Consider the following 22,265-nt stretch of genomic DNA (forward strand, 5'->3'; position numbering starts at 1 on the left):
CAAAACAGAACCACCTGAAATCTTATCGTGTTGAAACACGAAGTATGGGGGGTGGAGGATAAGACCAAGGTGAGGTCTGATAAGGTCCCATTATCACGTCAACGGTTATCGATCAAGCGAATATGACAGAAATGCTACAGTTGTGATTTCTTCATGAGCTGAAACAGAGATGATAGAGGATAACAGAAGAAGATCTGTATATTAAGGATATAGTGTGTGTGTGTGTGTGTGTGTGTGTGTATGTGTGTGCGTTCTTTAATAACGTGTGTATCTGTGTGTTCCTTGAGAGCACTGATACCCTCACCTGTTAATACGAAGTCAATGATCAGGTAGAAAATCTCTCTCTCTCTCTCTCTCTCTCTCTCTCTCTCTCTCTGTGAAAGCTATGCTTGTGTTGTTGGTTCACGATTCGAAATTCTAGCTGGAAGGCTCAGCTGTATATTGGTTTGTTTGAACGCCCAATTCTCGCTTAATTGATGCTTCTCTGGAGAGGCTCTCGGCTTCTTGACGAGATATCAAAGAATGTCTTCGGCGACTACTTGATTATTCTTCTTTATCAATTACTTCATTCGTCAAGTATCCTGTCTCTATTCATCGTCTTCTTTGCAAATGCTGCGATAAAAGGGACGACAAATTTCCTAAAAAGCACTAGACCCCAAAAGAATATGAGGAAATGATAGGGAATGAAAAACCGGGAAATGTTTTTTTTTAAAATATCAGACTCACAAAGTATGTGGAAATGATGGAATGGTAAAAAAAAATGGCAAAAGTCCTCAAATATATCAGACCCGAAAATGATGGGAATGGAAAATGTGGGAAATGTCCTCAAACATACCAGACCCGGGGAAGATGAGGAAATGATGGGGATGGAAAATATGGGAAAAGTCCTCAAAAGACCAGACTCCCAGAGTATGAGGAAATGATGGGGTTGGGAAAAAGGGGAATTGTCCTAAAAATACCAGACCCGAAGAAGATAAGATATAATGGGGATGGAAAACGTGATTAACAACATGCCCCTTAGAAGAATGAAGGTTACAAAGGTTACGTCCATAGCTTGGCAGTAAAGGGAAAGAAATAGTGAGCTAAACTTTGTGAACACGTTACATAAAAAGAAAGATTAAGAATAATTATTGGATTTGATTTATGAATTTGGACTAAATAGTCAGCACTGGAGCCTGTGAGGTTATTCAGGGGACCAGGCCACCAGCCACCCGTTGAGATACTACCGCTAGATAGTTATGGGGTCCTTTAACTGGCCAGATAGTACTACATTGGACCAGCCACCCGTTGAGATACTACCGCTAGAGAGTTATGGGGTCCTTTGACTGGCCAGATATTACTACATTGGACCCGCCACCCGTTGAGATACTACTGCTAAAGAGGTATGGCGTCCTTTGACTGGTCAGATTGTACTACATTTGCCCCATCTCTCTGGATAAGGTTCATTTTTCATTTGCCCACACATACACCGAAAAGTCTGGCCTATTCCTTGCAGATTCTCCTCTGTCCTCATACACCTGACAACACTGAGATTACCAAACAATTCTTCTTCACACAAGGGGTTAACTACTGCACTGTAATTATTCAGTGGCCACTTTCCTCTTGGTAAGGGTAGAGGAGACGCTAGCTATGGTAAGCAGCTCTTCTAGGATAAGGACATTCCAAAAACAAACCATTGTTTTCTAGTCTTGGGTAGTGCCATAGCCTCTGTACCATGGTCTTCCACTGTCTTGGGTTAGAGTTCTCTTGCTTGAGGGTACGCTCGGGCACACTAATCTATCTTATTTCTCTTCCACTTGTTTCCTTAAAGTTTTTTATAGTTTATATAGGAAATTTTTATTTTGGCGTTGTTGCTCGTCTTAAAATATTTTATTTTTCCTAGTTTTCTTTCCTCACTGGGCTGTTTTCCCTGTTGGAGCCCCTGGGCTTATAGCATCCTGCTTTTCCAGCTAGGTCTGTGGCTTAGCAAGTAATAATAATAATAATAATAATAATAATAATAATAAGTGCAACAGAGAAAACTCCTAGACGTCTCCTATGAGGTAAAAGTTAAAAGAGGTTGTCAGTAAGGTGGAAAAGAGGAAGTAGGGAGAGAGGGAAATAGAAGGATAAAAAGCAGGTGTGGATAGAGCCCGAAGGAACAACGCAAAGATCGTTAAGTTATGTCTACAGTGAATGGCGTGAGGTGCACTGATGTGACGATACCCCTACGAAGCCTGGGAGGAAGGACGGTGGTGGCTGGTACAACACATGAATATACGCCATCGGGGTCTATGTAATGTCAGGCAGGGCAGCCGATCGGAACTACGGTCTACCCCACAAACCAAAGTAAGTCCTTCAAAAGAAGGCAGGCGTGCTTACCCCATACAAAAAGGGGGAAAAGCACGTTAATTGAAGAAGAAGAAGAAGAAGAAGATAATGGATGGGTGATGTACAATATCAAACATTATTTAAAAGTTGTAACCGACAATGGCCATAAAGTGGCCCTGAAGACAACCGGGAGAACATAAGTTTTTTCTCCTTTACTTGAATCTAATTTTATCTCGACTCCTACGCAATAGGCTGAGACAGATTCATCGAACCTTGAGTCTAAACTGCGCAATTCTCATCATCACCTTCCACTTTTTAAGACGACTTTTTTTTTATTTAAAGTCTTTGATTATTACCCACATTATCTATTAGGAACCAAGAAGTTTTATTTTTCTTTAACAAGTACAAACTTTGATATAAATAAACATAGGTTATAATCTTAACTCTAGATGAACTAATGAATATCTACAGACTATAATCTTTTCATTTGGAAAGTGAATCCATAAATATTTAAGGACCAAAATATTCCATTATCTCTGCTTATCTATTTACCCATTTACGATAAACTGATTTTATCTTCAGGGAAATAAAAAGGCTTATACTAGAAAACAGAAGACTTATTAATCAATAATCCGTATATCAATTCAGTCAAGAAAATTCTGGCTAAATATTCAATTAAGATTTTGCTCAGGTGGTGAGAGTTTCATTTAGCAGTAATAGGATGAACGCAAAAGCGACTGACGTTATTTAAATAAATAAATAAATAGATAAAAGATAAATCAAGAAGCGGAATTCATATCATGACTCGTCTAACGATTTAATCAACTCTTCTCTTTCATAGCTTTTTACTCCAACAAAATCAATGATACATTAATAGCTCCCAAAGTTCTCTCGTTTGAAAAAAAAAAAAAAAAAAAAAATTCCATTCAAACTCATTGTTAAAGATAGAAAGTCAATATATATCAATTGTATGCAAATAAACTTTTAAAATAACCTTTCCCCAAATCCGGTGCAAGAATATTTTAACAAGGTAAATTTTTTTTTTTTTTTTGTCTTCGATCACAAAGTTTAAATATTAGGTACTATTCCAATAAGTCTATTATCATGTTTCAATTAAATAAAACAACAAGAAGCAAAGACAACTGGCTGGTACACTGGTAATGCGTTCACCTAGCATTCGCATGGCAGCAGTTCGATCCCAGCCAAGGGACCCTAAGTCTCAACTGTTTACTGGGGAGGTTATCATTGTCATTGGGCACCACAGTGGGGGTTGGGCTTGCCCAGCTAACGTTCAGGCGATCATCTACTCTGATGATAATGGAACTGAAACCTGACACCTTTACCTTTAATACTTAACGAAGAATAAAATCCATAATCACTATTTGGGAGAGTTTGTTCCTTACTGTTCATATTCATCTAATAAAAATAATAATAAGGATCCCTCCTTGGGATGTGGGATACCCGGTAGTGAACGGGTATTTTAGTCCACTGTTTTAAAGGTCAGAGGTTCAAATACCCAAGGGGATTTCATCTTCTCTATTTTAAGGTCATAGAGCCTTCTAGTAGTAGTAGTAGTAGTAGTAGTAGTAGTAGTAGTAGTAGTAGTAGTAGTAGTAGTAGTAATATGATGAAGAAGAAATTCAAAACTTTAATAACTCAGATTTTTACAACTGATTCATTTTACTAATAATGAATATGTTTTCATGAACCTGAGAGAGAGAGAGAGAGAGAGAGAGAGAGAGAGAGAGAGAGAGTAGAGAGAGAGAGAGAGGGGGGGGCTTTCATTGACTACGATAAGGAAACGTCAATTGGGAATAATGACATTATAGCCTCATCATAAAATGAGAAATGACATTCTTCTGGAGGTCATTTCTTTCCGCACGTGATAGGTCTTTCTAAATCCTATGGTTTTTACTAATACTACAATATAGAGGGTTATTTCCAGGTATTCTCTTAGTCTGTCTCGTACGCCAGTTACAACAGTTTAATAAATAGAGGATAGAAAATATTCATATAATAAAAAATGGTAAAAATCTCTCTCTCTCTCTCTCTCTCTCTCTCTCTCTCTCTCTCTCTCTCTCTAGTGAAGATAATATAAGGTTTGATGAAACAAAGCCATAGAAAAAACTACAAAAATGCCGTATGTCTTGTAAGTCCATCTAAAAAAAAAACATGCACACAAAACTAAAACGTCAGAGGAAGAAAAGAAAAAGAGAACCGTATCTCACCTTGCGTTAAGATGCAATTTCCCAAGGTTCTTCTTGTGAATGACTTAGTTGCTTCACTCGCGTCTTTGAGACCAATGAGCTTTGTCATTTTTTCCGACCTTTTTTTCCCAGTAACATCGCCATGGAGGCTTTCGATGACCATATTAGCATTTAAACTGCGTAGTTGTCTTACTATAAGTGTGGTTTGTTTTGAGTCTCAGGCGTTCAAGACACTGTAATGCTACATTACTGAGATACTATACGTACTATAACTATCAATTACTTTTAGTTATATGGTATATTTTGAGAATAACATATGGTTTTATTCATGTGTTGTTTTCTTCATACTTTTTGTTACTTATTTTAAAATGTGGAAATGCTATGGTGCTTCCACTTTATTTACACGTTTCGAATAATAATAATAATAATAATAATAATAATAATAATAATAATAATAATAATAATAATAATAAACTCAATATAATTTACCGTGACTTGAAATTACTATCATGACTTCCCAGTACACATTTAGATCCAGAGAGAAGTAGGTCAAGTCCAAAGGGCTCAAGGACATTTTGGACTATTAAATCGCCAAAGCTCTTCCCGAGGATCCTGATATGACACTAGTGACCCAGATTATCTCTCTCTCTCTCTCTCTCTCTCTCTCTCTCTCTCTCTCTCTCTCTCTCTCTCTCTCTCTCTCTCTTTTCAAGGACGTTGGATAGTCACGTGCTGTATCAGGAGAAGATCTAATGCCACCCAATTACTGAACATCAGACTCCTTTATCTACATGTGATTTACATATTCATGTGTGTGCGTGCGTGTGTGCGTGCGTGTGTGTATGTGTGTGTGACTCTGTGGGTGTGTTTCTTGTTATGAAGCCCCGTGAAATTTACATAACTATAAACTAAATATTGAACCACATGGGAGGGGTTAAAAGTGGTCAGATTACTAAGTTTCACGTGGTTGATACTATTTTTTTCAAGGTTAATAGTGTGGGATATATATATATATATATATATATATATATATATATATATATATATATATATATATGTGTATATATATGTGTATATATATCTTTATATATACAGTAAATGTATTTATGTGCCTATATCTTAAACAGTACATAAACATATATAAATATGTGTGTATATATATATATATATATATATATATATATATATATATATATATATATATATATATATGTATATATATATATATATATATATATATATATATATATATATATATATATATATATATATCATCAGCTCCTCCTACGCATATTGACGCAAAGGGCTTCGGTTAGATATTGCGAGTCGTCTCTATCTTGAGCTTTTAAATCAATACTTCTCCATTCATCATCTCCTACTTCACGCTTCATAGTTCTCAGCCATGTAGGCCTGGGTCTTCCAACTCTTCTAGTGCCATGTGGAGCCAAGCTGTAAGATTGGAGAGAGTGCAAAAATCATGTCCAAACCATCTCCATCTACCCCTCACCATGATCTCATCCTGTCCTGTCATTCAACTCCCAGTATTCTTCTATGGGCTTTGTTCTAAAACCTACAAAATCTGTTGGATACTGTTTCATTGTCATACCACAACTCATGTCCATAGAGTAACACCGATCTCACTAAACAGATATATAGCCTGATTTTTATATGTAATCTCAGGCGATTTGATTTCCAAATTTTACTTAACATAGCCATTGTCTTATTAGCTTTTTTTCATTAAACTCAAATTCTAAAAATCCTGTAATAGAGATCCTAGTTCCTAAATATTTAAATGATTCCACATCATTAATCCTTTCTCCTTTCAATGTTATTTCATTTTCCATTGCATATTCCGTTCTCATCATCTCTCATTTTTCCATTCATCTTGAGCCCAACCTCCAGTGATATTTCATACATTCTGGTAAGCAAGATTTGCAATTCCTTTGGTGTTCTGCTAAGAAGGACAGCATCATCAGCATACTCTAGGTCAGCTAATTTCCTGTTACCAATCCAGTCCACAATTCTCCACCATCTCCAACTGTTCTATGCATTACAAATCCATGAGGATGATAAACTACAAATAGGGCAACACATTCCCTTGGAGTACTCCGCTGTCCACTGGAAGTTCATTTGATAGGAATCCACTTACATTAACTTTGCAATTATTATGCTCTTGAACAGACTTAATCAAGTTTACAAATTTCAGAGGAACTCCATAATAACGCAGGACTCTCCACAAAATTGGTCGGTGCACACTATCAAAGGATTTTTTCATAGTCCACAAATGCCATCAAAAGTGGATTTCAATATTCTACCCATTGTTGTACCACATGTCTAAAATGAATATTTGGTCAGTACAACTTCTACCTATTCTAAATCCTGCTTATTCACCTCTCAGCTTTTTATTAATCTTTTTCTCTAGTCTCTTTAAAATGAGAAAACTATATATTCTATGACAACTGATGTAAATGTGATGCCTTTGTAATTATTGCAATAATTCACATATCCTCTTTTTTTTCTTTTTTTTTTTTTTGCTATATTCACCAACACTCCTGGCTCCCATTTATCAGGTTATGTCTCTTCACGCCACATTCTACAAAATAATCTTGTAAATATTCTGGGAGTCATTTCATTTTCGGCCAATATCATCTCAGCAGTTATTCCATCGTATCTAGGGGCTTTCCATCTCTCTATATTTTTTGAGGATAGCTTCGACTTCAAACACAATGAATTCATTCATGAGCACCTCAAGGTCTTCCTCAGCTACAGGTATATAAATCAAATTATTCCTTTTATATCTCCTACTCATGATCTCACTAAAGTGTTCCATCCAGCTTTGCATTTCTTCATCTTCTGTTGTTATATCCATCTCTCTCTTTTGATGGGTATATGCTTCTTCTTCTTTGCAACAACAGAGATTTCATTAATAATTTTGTGAGCAAATCTCACACCATAGCCACTCCCAGAATTCCTAGCTTTGTCAACCTCATCTGCTTTACTGTTTAAACATTCTCTCCAGTTATTCCTGGCTTTTATTTTGACTTCAATATCAATACTGGAATACTTAGCATACTCTACCTTGTAATTTTCATTACTTCCTCGAAAACTTTCAACAATCAATTTCTGTCTTTGTCTCTTTTTTGTAGTATCTCGAGTATCATTTGATATCCATGGTTTTCTCCTTGCAACTGCATGTCCCAAAACTTCACTACCAACTGACTGATATAGGCTATGTTCTTTACATCACACCATTCTCCATTAATTTTCTGCTCTTCGTCTCTTAAAATCTTTAAGACTGCAAATCGACTCCTACATTCAATTGCAAAGGTTTTTCTGTGCTCATCTTCTAGAAGCTTAGTTGCATCAAACCTATGTATTCTATTTACATTTCTGTTGGGTGCTTTCAGTTTTAATTTCAATGTGGCAATGAGGATCTGGTGATCACTAGCAATATCTACACCTCTATAGCTTCTTACATTCTTACATTTCTCAGAGTCCTCCTTCTCTTTTTATTAATGGCTATGTGATCTATCTGAATTTTTTAATTGCCACATGGTGAAGTCCATGTATATTTGTGGATGTCTTTGTGCTGGAAAAGAGTACTTCCAATAACAAGATTGCTTGTTGAACAAGAACTTACAAAGTGTGTTTCATTTTCATTTGCTACCTCGCCAAGACCCTCACCATCCTTCACGTTCTCTACACCTTAATTATTCCTTGATTATCAACAGCCATTGCTAGTTTACTAAAGGACAACGGCCTCAGACATATCCTTCAACTTGCGTCTGTCTGTGATCTTTCCGTACCAGTAAATACCCTCAAATTTTCCTAGTTCGTTAATCCATCGTCCTTTCTTCCTTCGCCGCTTTGTTTGCAATCTGAAGGGACCCATTCTGTTATTCTTCATGTCCATCTATAATCAGTCTTTCTCATTATATACATACATACATATATATATATATATATATATATATATATATATATATATAATAGCTTAATTTAAAGGTCAAGCATAAGGACAGCTGAAACATTATTCCATATGCTGGTAGTGTCTGGAATGGAACGGCTTCATAAGCGTGAAGCCTTACTAATGAGAAAGCACGGATGTTAAAATCGTACCCGAGGTTTATCTTTTCCTTCTTGAAAATCTTCAAACTAAATATAAATTTGGGTTTTCAGTTTAAAATTGTTTTCTATAGTAGATATCTAGTGTTGTTTGGGCTGACTGACTAATGTGATCTGCCATCGAGTAATTGAAAGTGGGAATATATAATTTTGGATAAAAAGAAAAACTTTTCATAAGATTTCTTCAACTTTTCCATATCCAATATATATATATATATATATATATATATATATATATATATATATATTATTATTATTATTATTATTATTATTATCATTATTATCATTACTTGCTAAGCTACAACCCTAGTTGGAAAAGCAGGATGCTATAAGCCCAGGGGCCCCAACAAGGAAAATAGCCCAGTGAGGAAAAGAAAAAAGGAAAAGTAAAATGTCTTCAGAACAGTGACAATATTGAAATAAATATTGCCTATATAAATATAAATATATATATATATATATATATATATATATATATATATGTGTGTGTGTGTGTGTGTGTGTGTGTGTGTGTGTGTGTGTGCGTATCTGTGTATAGAAATCACAAATGCTAACACGTGATGAGCATACAATATGTATTATAGCCACGATTGGAAAAGTATAAACTTGATTGGTGAGATCAATAAGCGCACCGAAGTCCTAACTTCAACCGAGTCTTTTCACTTTTCCTTTCGAGGCTATAATACATATATACTTTATGTACAGTATACATCTCTCTCTCTCTCTCTCTCTCTCTCTCTCTCTCTCTCTCTCTCTCTCTCTCTCTCTCTCTCTCTCTCTCTCTCTCTATATATATATATATATATATATATATATACACACATATATATACATATATATATACATATACATATATATATATATATATATACATATACATATATATAGACTTACACATGTACAATATATATATATATATACATGTATATAGTCAAAATTTACAACCATAAAAACATACCCAAATTATATACGAATTAGATGAGGATAACTTTGATTGAATAATGACTGTGGATAGACTGCTAATTTGAGAATTGATGTTGATGACGATGACCTAGAACTGATACAGATAATGTCATTAATTGTTAAGTTGAAACAAAAATCTCAATAAACTTATATTTTTAAGCCAGAAGTAACATTACTATAGACAAAATCCCTCCTGCCTTTGTTGAAGAATGAACTTAAGGGTACCATTAAAACGTTATCAGTAGCCTTATTGCATGCCCTGGATGTTTACCCTTCGAGTGGCATCCGGTCGAATGATAATACCGTAGCTATGTATAGCGCCAGATTGGAAAAACTTGTAATGAAAATCACAAACAGAAGCTATCTTTTTCTTTCCTATACTTTCTACTCCCTGTCCAGACCAGAATCTCTCTCTCTCTCTCTCTCTCTCTCTCTCTCTCTCTCTCACGCACGCGCATACACACACATACACACACACACACGCACGCACACATACATACGCACGCACACACACATACATACACACATATATATATATACACACACTATATGTATACATATATATATATATATATATATATATATATATATATATATATATATATATATATATATATGTATACATATATATTATGTGTCTATTATCAAAGATGAACTACTTTCCATAAAAAAACAAGTGTAGCATATAATCAATGACACATTTTTAAAAATATTTAATGAAGAATGAACCTCATGCGTAAAGAACCTCCGTTTCATTAGCCGCTCCTGGATCTGTATAGAGGACTCATCAATAACACGTCGTTCCCCTATGCACTATATATATATATATATATATATATATATATATATATATATATATATATATATATATATATGTATATATACATGCATATATATACTGTATATCAACACTTACTACTGCATCACGAATTCACCACAATACCCTAACAGCATTCTTGCGATCTATGCTGGAGACGTTAAACAACTTTTCCCCACGATAGCTTAGCAGAAACTGAAGGAGGAGATCTCGTTTTTCCCAACACCCAAATCCCCTGATTACATGTAGACCTCCAAAGAAGGAGAGAACAAAATAAAAGGGGAGGAGATAAGGAAGCCATGAAATAGACTCCTGTCATATGTCGCGCACTAGGTCACGGCGGCAGGTTCCGAACCTCGAATGTGGCACAGCAGCTTTCCTTGTTGTTATTTTGCTGTTTGGCTGTTTTACCTGTTAAAGTTGTGGTAATAATAATATTTTGTGAGTAGAACACTATTCAACAGCCATATATTGCTAAAGCAGGCACCATTAAAAACATACTATTTGTGAAAAAAGAGTAAACAAAGAAAGGTTAATAAACAAAACCAAATAAAGAATTCTATAGCCTTCAATACAGCAACACCAGCAAAAAAACAAAGGCAATGTTGCATATCAGTTCGAATAATCATTACAGTTACTCTTGAAATTTGAGAACATTGGTTTCAACGCTTTTGTCCCAAGGAAACAAGACACACTCGAGTTAGTTATCAAAGAGTATGGAAGAATAAAGAAAGCTCGTCAGTGGTTGCCAAGTGTCAAACCGAGAAAACTAACGAGACTGGCGCTAAGCAACAACTCAGCTGTGTAGTTCTCGTTGGAGAAAGCTTCTCGCTTGAATTTTTTGTTCATGGTTTCCCCAAGATCTTGGTTTTCCAAATAATCAGGCTTTATGCCAACTAGAGCTCTTGCGTCGCACAAACTATTTTCCTTGACGTTCTTGTAAATCTTGCTTCCAAATCTTGAATATATTATTCGATATTGGAGGAAAGACTGAAGTCGCACAAGTTCGTGTTAGCGTGACATCACCTTAGCGAATGCGTGACCCCAATGTTGTAACAACTCAGAAAAAAACAAGATCTTGTAACATCAAAGGAAAAAACAGGACCCTGTAACACCAGTTTTGTGAGCTGCCAGTAATTTAAAGATGGACAGTATTATATTATCTAAGGATAAATCAAGTTGATCCATTCTTATGGGTTTTCCGAAAACTGAATAAAATCTCGTGTAATTACTCGCAATAATTATGACTAAAGTTGTTTTAATGAAATGTGAAGAAAACTGAATAAAATCTCGTGTAATTACTCGCAATAATTATGACTAAAGTTGTTTTAATGAAATGTGAAGCGAAAACTTGTAAAATTGTACACTCGTCTCATGGCTCGCTAAGATATTTTTACAGTGCTAATTCCCACACGTCAAATTACGAGGGTGATTCCAAAACAACCTGCATATCAGTCACTGTCACGTTCATTATTTTACAACAATTGCACAAAATACTGGCCTGTTAGGAAAGTTTTTTAAGATTTTCGGTGATCAATCTATTTCTGGAGAAATTTTTTAATTCTTTCCTTCTAACTTTTTTTCGCGTATTGCTCTCCTGTCTGGTCTTCAGCTGCTGACTCTCGTCATAATTTGTTGAGCAAAAACTTGCTGTCTATTAAGTTTCTTATTCTTGATCTGGATATTAATCTCTTTCACTATCGTTCAGTTAGTGTGTGAGGCACGTTGCATAAGATCTTTAATAATTCTGACCATTCTTTGCATTCAGTATCATCCTGTACGTAGTACTAAGAATGCTGTTAATTCTAACAGACTTGCCTTCTCCATTATAAGGCTTGATACTACACAGTATTATAGTTTTATTCCAGCTATGTTCAGATTGTGGAATGATCTTACTAATCAGGCAGTGGAATCATAAGAATTTCAGAAGTTCAGACTTGCACTGAATGTTTTTATATTGAACAGACTGACATGAGTGTCTACTCATAAATTATATATGGCATGCCTGTTTTAACATTGTTTTAACGTTGTTGCTGATCTTAAAATATTTTATACCCTTTATTTACTACTTCTCATATAGTTTATTTATTTCCGGTTGGAGTTCTTGGGCTTAAAGCATCCTGCTTTTCCAACTAGGGTCGTAGCTTAGCTAATAATAATAACTAGAGGAGCCCTCAGTAGAGAGTAGACCTCCACCGGAGCAACTTATTTCTCGACCTTTTTCTCGACATTGACCTTTGACCTTAACATGTATAAATTGGTGTGGATTTTCATACACTCAAATATGAACTAAGTTTGAAGTCTCTGTGACAACGATGTCCAAGCTTATAAATGATTACGTGAATTAGACATTTTGCTTGACCGTGACCTTGACCTTCCAAAATTAAATAATTTCCAGCTTTTTACATAGCAGTTAATCCCTGCAAGCTTCATTACTCAACGATTAAAATTGCGGCCAGGAAGCTGTTCACAAACAAACACATACACACACAAATACATGAACAAGGGCGAAAACAAAACCTCCTTCCATGTTCGTTGGCGGAGGTAATAATAATAAAAATAATAATAATAATAATAATAATAATAATAATAATAATAATAATAATAATAATAACAATAATAATAATAATAATAAATCTGCCCTTTTTTGCAAACACGATATCTCAAAATTTTTTCTTCAGGAGAATTTAAAAGAAATAGTGAAAATGTGAACTTTAATTAGTTGATTTTATTTCGGGAGGTATCTGGACACGCAATATCTTTATTGATTTATTTGTATATTCTTTGTTATACTATTCATTGCAGAACCTAAATCACCTAAGTTGGATTTTATGCAAAGTTATTGAATTGTATTACACCTTAAATAGTATGGTGCAACAATAGGGCAAAAGAGACGTAAAAATATCATTTGACAAAGGATTTGAATGCAATAAATCATGTGCATTTTTCAAGCGACATATTGTGGCAAATTGTTATGCCAATAAATCAATAGAAAATATCATACTGAATTTAATAAGGGAAAAATTCGGAAAGGTTTACCCATAATGTGCCCCAGATGTCAATAGTTGGTTATCGACTTCACACGAAGTGAAAAGTTCATGTAATTATAAAGGAGTAAATCTAGGTGATCGTTTCTGTCCCTCTACTACCCGGCTGAGGAATTAATTTCCTTTGTACTATCGTTATCTCTATAACTTTATTCACGCATGTAAGCCAACTCCTTCTCTCTTTCCCATTTTCTTTTCCCCGCATTCATACGTGGGCTAGATATAGATATTAGGACAGACGACAGTTCCCACGGCCTCTTCATTACAACTATTTTGTAAATGGTTGGTCGACACCTGCTAAATAACATCTCTATAAACTCATTTATATATATATATATATATATATATATATATATATATATATATATATATATATATATATATATATATATATATATATATATATATATATATATAAACCACTAGACTTTTATTCTTTACAATAACAACTCACACATACTGTACTGTAGCTTACATCAAATTCGCCATACCTCGGGAATAAAAACCGAAGAGAAAATTAATCTATGTTAAATGCTTTTTACCACATATATATATATATATATATATATATATATATATATATATATATATATATATACTGTATATATATATATATATATATATACTGTATATATATATATATATATATATATATATTTATGTATATATATGCTCTATAGTGTTTAATTGAGTTATCACATATGCAAAAACAGAAAACTAAACGAAAATCAATTTTGAGAAAGGAATGTTGAATGACCGAAAAGGCCTACACATTCAAGATTTCCCAATTGATGTTATGCAAGGGCCGCTACCGAGTGTCCTACTGCGCACGCGTTGTTTACGTCCAGAGCAGGGCGACTCAAGGCTGAATCAGTTGCTGAAGCGATTTACAGATAATGGCGAAGTGTGTTCGGCGCCTTGATGACATACCATTATTCAAAAGGTCTGAAAAGGACGGCACTTACCGCATTCCCATTCGGCATGTACTGTGTAAGTGTCAGCGTTGGTGTTTCTCAAACCCGCCCCTTTCAATTTTCGTAATGCCATGGTAGAAGAACACACGAATATTTCAGTGAAGTTTCTCTTTAGTTGAAAGATTTATCGAACTCAAATGGTTATGGTTATAATACCGTCATCTGATTGTAATTATCGATTTCAATATAATGTTTTATTCTTACATTCCTATGCGATGATTTGGAAATCCAATAACTTGCATATCAATCTTCGTTGAAATACGATATCAATGTTATAATTTATATATATATATATATATATATATATATATATATATATATATATATATATATGATCTAGTATACATATCAGGTAAATTCATAATTACAGTACAGTATACGAAAAAAATCTGATAACCATAGCATTGACACAAAAATGACGAAAAATCCTATACAAAAAAGAGACAATATAAGAGTATATACATACATACATACAAACATACATATATATATATATATATATATATATATATATATATATACTGTATATATATATATATATACATATATATATATATACACACGCACACACACACACACACACATATATATATATATATATATATATATATGATGAAAAGCAATCAAAGCAAGAAATAAAGGCAGCTTATTATGGGAGTACTTACCGTGTTGTCGTCAAAGTAGAAGCGAGGCTTGGAGGCGTTGATCTTCAATGCGGAGGGAGAGACGCTGTCCGGAGGGATCTCGAGAACCTCCCCCTCCCGGATGGTTTCCAGGTTGACAATCTGCACCTTGGACTCGGGGTCGTGGATGCTCTCGCTGCTCTCCTTATGCGCGTTCTCATCCAGCTCCTGCTCGACCTTTTCGGGCTCGTCCACGTCTTCCAGCCCTTTCTCCTCTTCCTCCTTTTCGCTCAGTTCCTCCGAGAGTTTATTGTTATCCTCATCTCCGGTATTGGTAGTATTTTCGTCCTCCTGAGGCTGTTCGGGGACGCCTTCCAAGTCGCCGCCATCCCCGGCCGAATCGGGGGCAGCACCATCTTTGCCCCCTTCGTCTGTAATTGGAGGGTTCTTATTGTCCGGGGCATCAGGTAAATCATTGGGGGCAGCGCCCCCCTTGCTAGTACCGGCTAATCTCTCGTTCATTTGTTCCTTGGTCTCCTTGTCGGCCGCTCTGGGAGCTGGGGTGGTGGTCGTGCCCGACTCGTCGTCGTCGTCTCTGTTTTCGGCCATTTTCTCATTTGAGATCTGTTTGTCGAGTTTCATGATGGACGAAGAGGAACCGAGAGAGAGGAGAGCTCTTTCGCGATGACGTCACCGACTCATCCTAGGGATGAAGCAGACGAGATCTGAAACAAAGAAAGGCAATTTTAACGTATGGGATGGGAATACAAAACAGACTTTTAACTTATGGATGGGAAAACAAAACAGACTTTCAACATATGAGATGGTTAGAAAAAGAGTTTTGACGTATGGGATGAGAAGACATAACAGAATTTCAACTGATGGGATGGGAAAACAATACAGACTTTCAACATATGAGATGGGAAGATACAAAAAACCTTTCAACGTATGGGAGGGGAAGACAAAAAACTTTCAACATATAGAATGGGAATATAAAACACACTTTCAACATATGAGATGGGAAGACAAAATATACTTTTAATACACGAGATGGGAAGACAAAAAAGAATTTCAACGTATGAGATGTAAAGACAAAACAGATTTTCAACATATGGGCTGGGAAGACAAAGCAGTTTCAATGTACAAGATGGGAAGACAAAATAGAATTTTAACATAAGAGATGGAAAGACAAAACAGACTTTCAACATACAAGATGGTAAGACAAAACAAATAGTGAACATATGGGATGGGACGACAAAACAAACTTTGATTATATGGGATGGGAAGAAAAATCATCTTTCAATGTATGGGATTGGAAGACAAAACAGACTTTTAACGTATGAGATGGAAAGATAAAATATAGTTTCAGTGTATGAGATGGGAAGACAAAACCGACTTTCAACTAATGGAATGGAAAGACAAAACTTTCAATGTATGGGATGAGAAGACAAAACAAACTTCCAATGAATGAGATGGAAAGATATAGCAAGCTTTTAATGTATGAGATGGGAAGACAAAACAGACTTTCAACTTATGAATGGCAAGGGAAACTCTTTCAATATAGGGAATGGAACAACAAAGACTTTTAATGTACGGGATAAAAAGACAAAACAGACTTTCAGCATATGAGGTGGAAAGACAAAACAGTCTTTCAATGTATGAGATGTGAAGACAAAACAGACTTTTAATATACGAGATGAGAAGACGAAACAGACTTTCAACATATGATATGGTTACACAAAACAGACTTTCAATGTAGGGGATGGAAAGACAAAACAGACTTTCATCGTAAGAAGACAAAACAGACTTACAACATATGAAATGGGAGGGTAAACCAGACTTCCAACATACGAGATGGGAAGACAAAATAAACTTTTAGCGTATGAAATGGGAAGACAAAACAGACTTTCAATGTATGAGATGGGAAGACAAAACAAACTTTCAACATACAAGATGGGAAGACAAAACAGACTTTCAATGTATGGGATGGGAAGACAAAACAGACTTCCAACATACAAGATGGGAAGACAAAACATACTTTTAGCGTATGAAATGGGAAGACAAAACAGACTTCCAACAATTGAGAAAGGAAGACTAAACAGACTTCCAACATACGAGATGGGAAGACAAAACATACTTTTAGCGTATGAAATGGGAAGACAAAAAAAAGACTTTCAACGTACGAGATGGGAAGACAAAACAGACTTTTAACATATGAAATGGCAAGGCAAAATTGACTTCTAACATACGAGATGGGAAAACAAACTTTTAGCGTATGAAATGGGAAGACAAAACAGACTTTCACCATACAAGATGGGAAGACAAAACAGACTTTCAACACATGAAATGGGAAAGCAAAACAGACTTCCAACATACGAGATGGGAAGACAAAACAAACTTTTAGCGTATGAAATGGGAAGACAAAACAGACTTTCAACGTATGAGATGGAAAAATAAAGCAGACTTTCAACGTATGAGATAGGAAGACAAAAACTTTCAACGTATGAGATGGGAAGACGAAACAGGCTTTCAATGTACGAGATGGAAAGACAAAACAGACTTTCAACATATGAGATAGGAAGACAAAACAGACTTTCAATGTACGTGACGGGAAGACAAAACAGACTTACAACGTATAAGATAGGAATACAAAATAGACTTTCAATGTATGAGGTGGGAAGAGAAAATAGACTTTCAACCTGAGATCTGAAGACAAAACAGACTTTCAATGTAGGGGATGGGAAGACAAAACAGACTTTCAACACAGAGGATAGGGAAGACAAGACAGACTTTCAACGTAAGGGATGGGAAGACAAAACAGACTTTCAATGTAGGGGATGGGAAGACAAAACAAACTTTCCACCTTTGGGGATGGGAAGACAAAAACTTTCCATATAGGGGATGGGGAGACAAAACAGACTTTTAACATATGAGATGGGAAGACAAAACAGACTTTCGACATAAGGAAAAAAACAAAAACAAAAAAAAAATTCCACGTAAGGGATGGGAAGCCAAAGCAGATGGATGCAAAGATAGGTGAGTGGGTCTAAGTAAATACACTGAGAAAATGGATAGACCAAGAACTGAAAAAAGGAATATTAGGAGCCAACCAGACATGAAGATAAATATCCTGTTAGACTGAAATACATGATAGAACTAATATAACAAATCATAGACAAATGAAATATATAAGAAGGAATTCAAGGTTATAAGAATGTGGAGAAAAAAATAGACAGGTAACAAGGGGAAGACTTTCAAATCAGACCAATAAAAAATCAGAATTCAAAGTTTTTTTTTGTCACAGCAACTACAACAATTAATAAAAAGTGTCTTCCAAAGACCTCTGACGATACTTATTGTTTGTAATAGTATATCATCATAATTAAAAATATGACAAAAATAATGCCTTTGAAAAGATGCATCCACAGAAAAAAAGATTGAAAGTCCCAGATACAGTTCAAAGAATAGAATGTTATTTGTCTAAACATAACAATAACGAAAATGGAATGTCATATGTCTAAACATACAAATAACAAACTGCAAATAATCAAACAGACAAGCTGACCAATATATGAATTGATAAATTGTGCGTGGTGCTTTACAACAGTGTTTCAACCTTAATATGAGGACATCAGCACCAAAACTACCACCCATGCCGTTGAGAAAACCGTAAAATCAAGGGATATGTGCCACACAAGGAAACATGACACTTTCTTACAATAAGGAATAAATCATACTTTTCTATTTGTTTATGAGCAAGTTTACACAAAATCTAGTCTACCGATGTTTGGTATGACCAAAGGACGAATCTGTATAATTTTTTTATAAAGTACATCAAAGTACAAGTACGCAGCGGTATTTTGAAAATAACTGCAATGTCAAGTAATGGCAAATATTTTGTTAATTTTTTTGTGAACAACATTTCTCAAAAACTACAGGACCAATTTCAACGAAACTTGGTGGACATGTGGGGTATGACCAAAGGGCAAATCCATTAGATTTTTAAGAAAATACATCGAAGTATAAGTACGCAGTAGAGTTAAGAGCAAAATAAGACTGAGGTGGCGAAGGCATGCTCTCTACTGATTTGCTCTATAGTTCTTTTTATGGTCACAGATTAATTAGGAAGAACTGAGACGTTAGTTTTTATTTCTAATGAAAGAGTAAAAATCAAAGTAACTACTGAAATAGTAAAACATTAATTTGCCTAGCAAACCTCCCTCGAACAGAACAACAAAAACAACCGAGAGAAGATGATCAATGCATTGATTAAATTTAAATGTAGTCAAAGCAGCAAGAGACTTGAAGTTGCATTCCAGCCTCTCTTACAACTTGACGAGGAGCCGTTGAAAAGGTTATATACTACCGACATGCGGAATTGGATTTTTGGCATAAGTTCTTTGGCTTTGGACTATTTGACGTATTGTTATACATATATCTTTTTGGCACTGGACTTTTTGGCGTATTATATGATTAACAATTGACTTATTTGAAAGTCGTCTCTCTAAAAATCTTAGTAGACATTGCATCTACATTTATTGTTATTTATTTTTCATGTTACTTGAAATTAAAACTAATAGACACTATGATTATTTGGTCATTTAACTATGAGACGATTACCAATACTTAAATACACGTCGTACATCAACAGCTTCCCATACTTTCACTCAGTTGTAAAATCTATTCTACTCTGCGGTGATCTTTCTATTGCTATAGTATGGAGCTCATTACGTTTCGTGAAATCTTGAGCAAAAAAGGAAGGAACAAGTTTGCATCAAACGGATACAGTATGTCTACATATTCGACGTTCGTTCTGCAAGTGATAATTCATTATTTTTTTTTTTTTTTTTGGGGGGGGAGATATGAATCCCTGAATGCATGTAAAGGAAGAATCCACACAAGAAATGAAGTAGTAACCAAAGTGATTTAATCACCACTGTCACGGTCTGTCGGCAGTATCAGTTGAAGTGGCTCAGATCAAAACCACTGTTAAATGCAGAGCAACAGAAACCTTAGAGAGTACTTTGTTTACAACCATTGTTTCGTAAATGCATCTCGGGCAGCTTATGGGGTCATTGCACACCATGAATCTATCAAAAGAACTATAGACTGAAAGCGTAATGAAATGGCGCTTTATTGAAGAAATTAAGAGAGCGCAGAGGGAGAGATGCATATTATGAGCACAGATAATTATTAGCTGGTCATTTCCAAAAACTAAAATTGGAAAAATATTTATAGGCAGATGAAAGAATACGGAGAATAGGATCTAATAGTGATGTAAGAGAACCACTAGAATACCTTCAAGGCAAAGATCCCATTTTCTACTCTAGTGTTTAAATTCAATTTATGTTCATTGCAAGTCAATCACTTGCGACAAAATGAGAATAATAAGCTAAGTTTTTAACAATATATTTATATTATAATGTCTATTTATTTTATAATCCTATTATGTTTATATTTATAGGTCTTCTAATCCTCTAAAGGCCAAATAACAAGTGTCCATTAGTTTGAAATCCAAATAACCTAAAATGAATAACAATAAATGGAGATGCAATTGCCAGAAGAATTAATACATAAAGACGCCCTATAAACAAGTCAAGAAGTCCAATGCCAAAAAACGTATGCCTAAATGCCACAGAGTCCTAGTCCAACCAACACGAAATCCACTCTATTCAAAGGCAAACACACAAATCATACTATTAGTCATTTCACAGATTAATGCACTTTCTTTACTTGCATTAATATCTTATCTCAATACTCAAATAATAAAAATAGGACACTCGTAGATGCCTATCATAAATTCTATGATAGAATCTAACGGCAGTGCCAACCAATAACTCCAAGACATAATGGAAGTCCCAAAGGAGAAATTTAGAATCTAACGCCAGTGCCAACCTATAACTCTAGGCCATAATAGAAGTCCCAAACAAGAAATTTAGAACTTGATAGAAGTCCCAAACGAGAAATTTAGAATCTAATGGAAGTCCCAAACGAGAAATTTACAATCTAAGGGCAGTGCCAACCAATAACTCTAGGACATAATGGAAGTCCCAAACGAGAAATTTTGAACCTAATGGAAGTCCCAAACGAGAAATCTAGAATCTAACGGCAGTGCCAACCATTAACTCTAGGACATAATGGAAATCCCAAACGAGAAATTTAGAACCTAATGGAAGTCCCAAACGAGAAATTTAGAACCTAATGGAAGTACCAAACGAGAAATTTAGAACCTAATGGAAGTCCAAAACTAGAAATTTAAAATCTAAGGGCAGTGCCAACCAATAACTCTAGGACATAATGGAAGTCCCTAACGAATAAGTTAGAACCTAATGGAAGTCCCAAACGAGAAATTTAGAATCTAATGGAAGTCCCAAAAGAGATATTTTGAACCTAATGGAAGTCCCTAAAGAGATATTTTGAACCTGATGGAAGTCCCAAACGAGAAATTTAGAATCTAACGGCAGTGCCAACCAATATATTAAGAACCTAATGGAAGCCCCAAATGAGAAATTTAGAACCTGATGGAAGTCCTAAACGAGAAATTCAGAATCTAACGGCAGTGCCAACCAATAACTCTAGGACATAATGGAAGACCCAGACAATAAATTTAGAACCCAATGGAAGTCCCAAATGAGAAATTTTAAATCTAACAACAGTGCCAACCAATAACTCTAGGACTTAATGAAAGTCCCAAACGAGAAATTTTGAACCTAATGGAAGTCCCAAACGAGAAATTTAGAGCCCAATGGAAGTCCCAAACGAGAAATTTAGAATCTAATGGAAGTCACAAATGAGAAATTTTGAATCTAACAACAGTGCCAACCAATAACTCTAGGACATAATGGAAGTCCCAAACGAGAAATTTAGAATCTAATGGAAGTCACAAATGAGAAATTTTGAATCTAACAACAGTGCCAACCAATAACTCTAGGACATAATGGAAGTCCCAAACGAGAAATTTAGAACCTAATGGAAGTCCCAAACAAGAAATTTAGAATCCAGTGGAAGTCCCAAACGAGAAATTTAAAACCTAATAGAAGTACTAAGCGAGAAATTTAGAATCTAACGGCAGTGCCAACCAATAACTCTAGGACATAATGGAAGTCCCTAACGAGAAATTTAGAACCTAAAGGAAATTCCAAACGAGAAATTTAGAATCTAACGGCAGTGCCAACCAATAACTCTAGGACATAATGGAA

General features: G+C 35.1%; 1 protein-coding gene across 2 annotated transcripts in view; it reads right to left on the reverse strand.

Annotated features, from left to right (window-relative positions):
- LOC137657758 (monocarboxylate transporter 14-like) overlaps positions 1-22,265 on the reverse strand; it is a 244,032-nt gene that overhangs the window by 191,211 nt on the left and 30,556 nt on the right. For both annotated transcript variants that reach the window (XM_068392237.1, XM_068392236.1), the window contains exon 2: positions 15,109-15,791. In XM_068392237.1, coding sequence (XP_068248338.1) covers positions 15,109-15,708 — 600 coding nt within the window. In that variant the 5' untranslated portion in view covers positions 15,709-15,791. The remainder of the gene's footprint in view (positions 1-15,108; positions 15,792-22,265) is intronic.

Source organism: Palaemon carinicauda, chromosome 18 (assembly GCF_036898095.1).
Source record: "Palaemon carinicauda isolate YSFRI2023 chromosome 18, ASM3689809v2, whole genome shotgun sequence".
Lineage (NCBI taxonomy): Eukaryota > Metazoa > Arthropoda > Malacostraca > Decapoda > Palaemonidae > Palaemon > Palaemon carinicauda.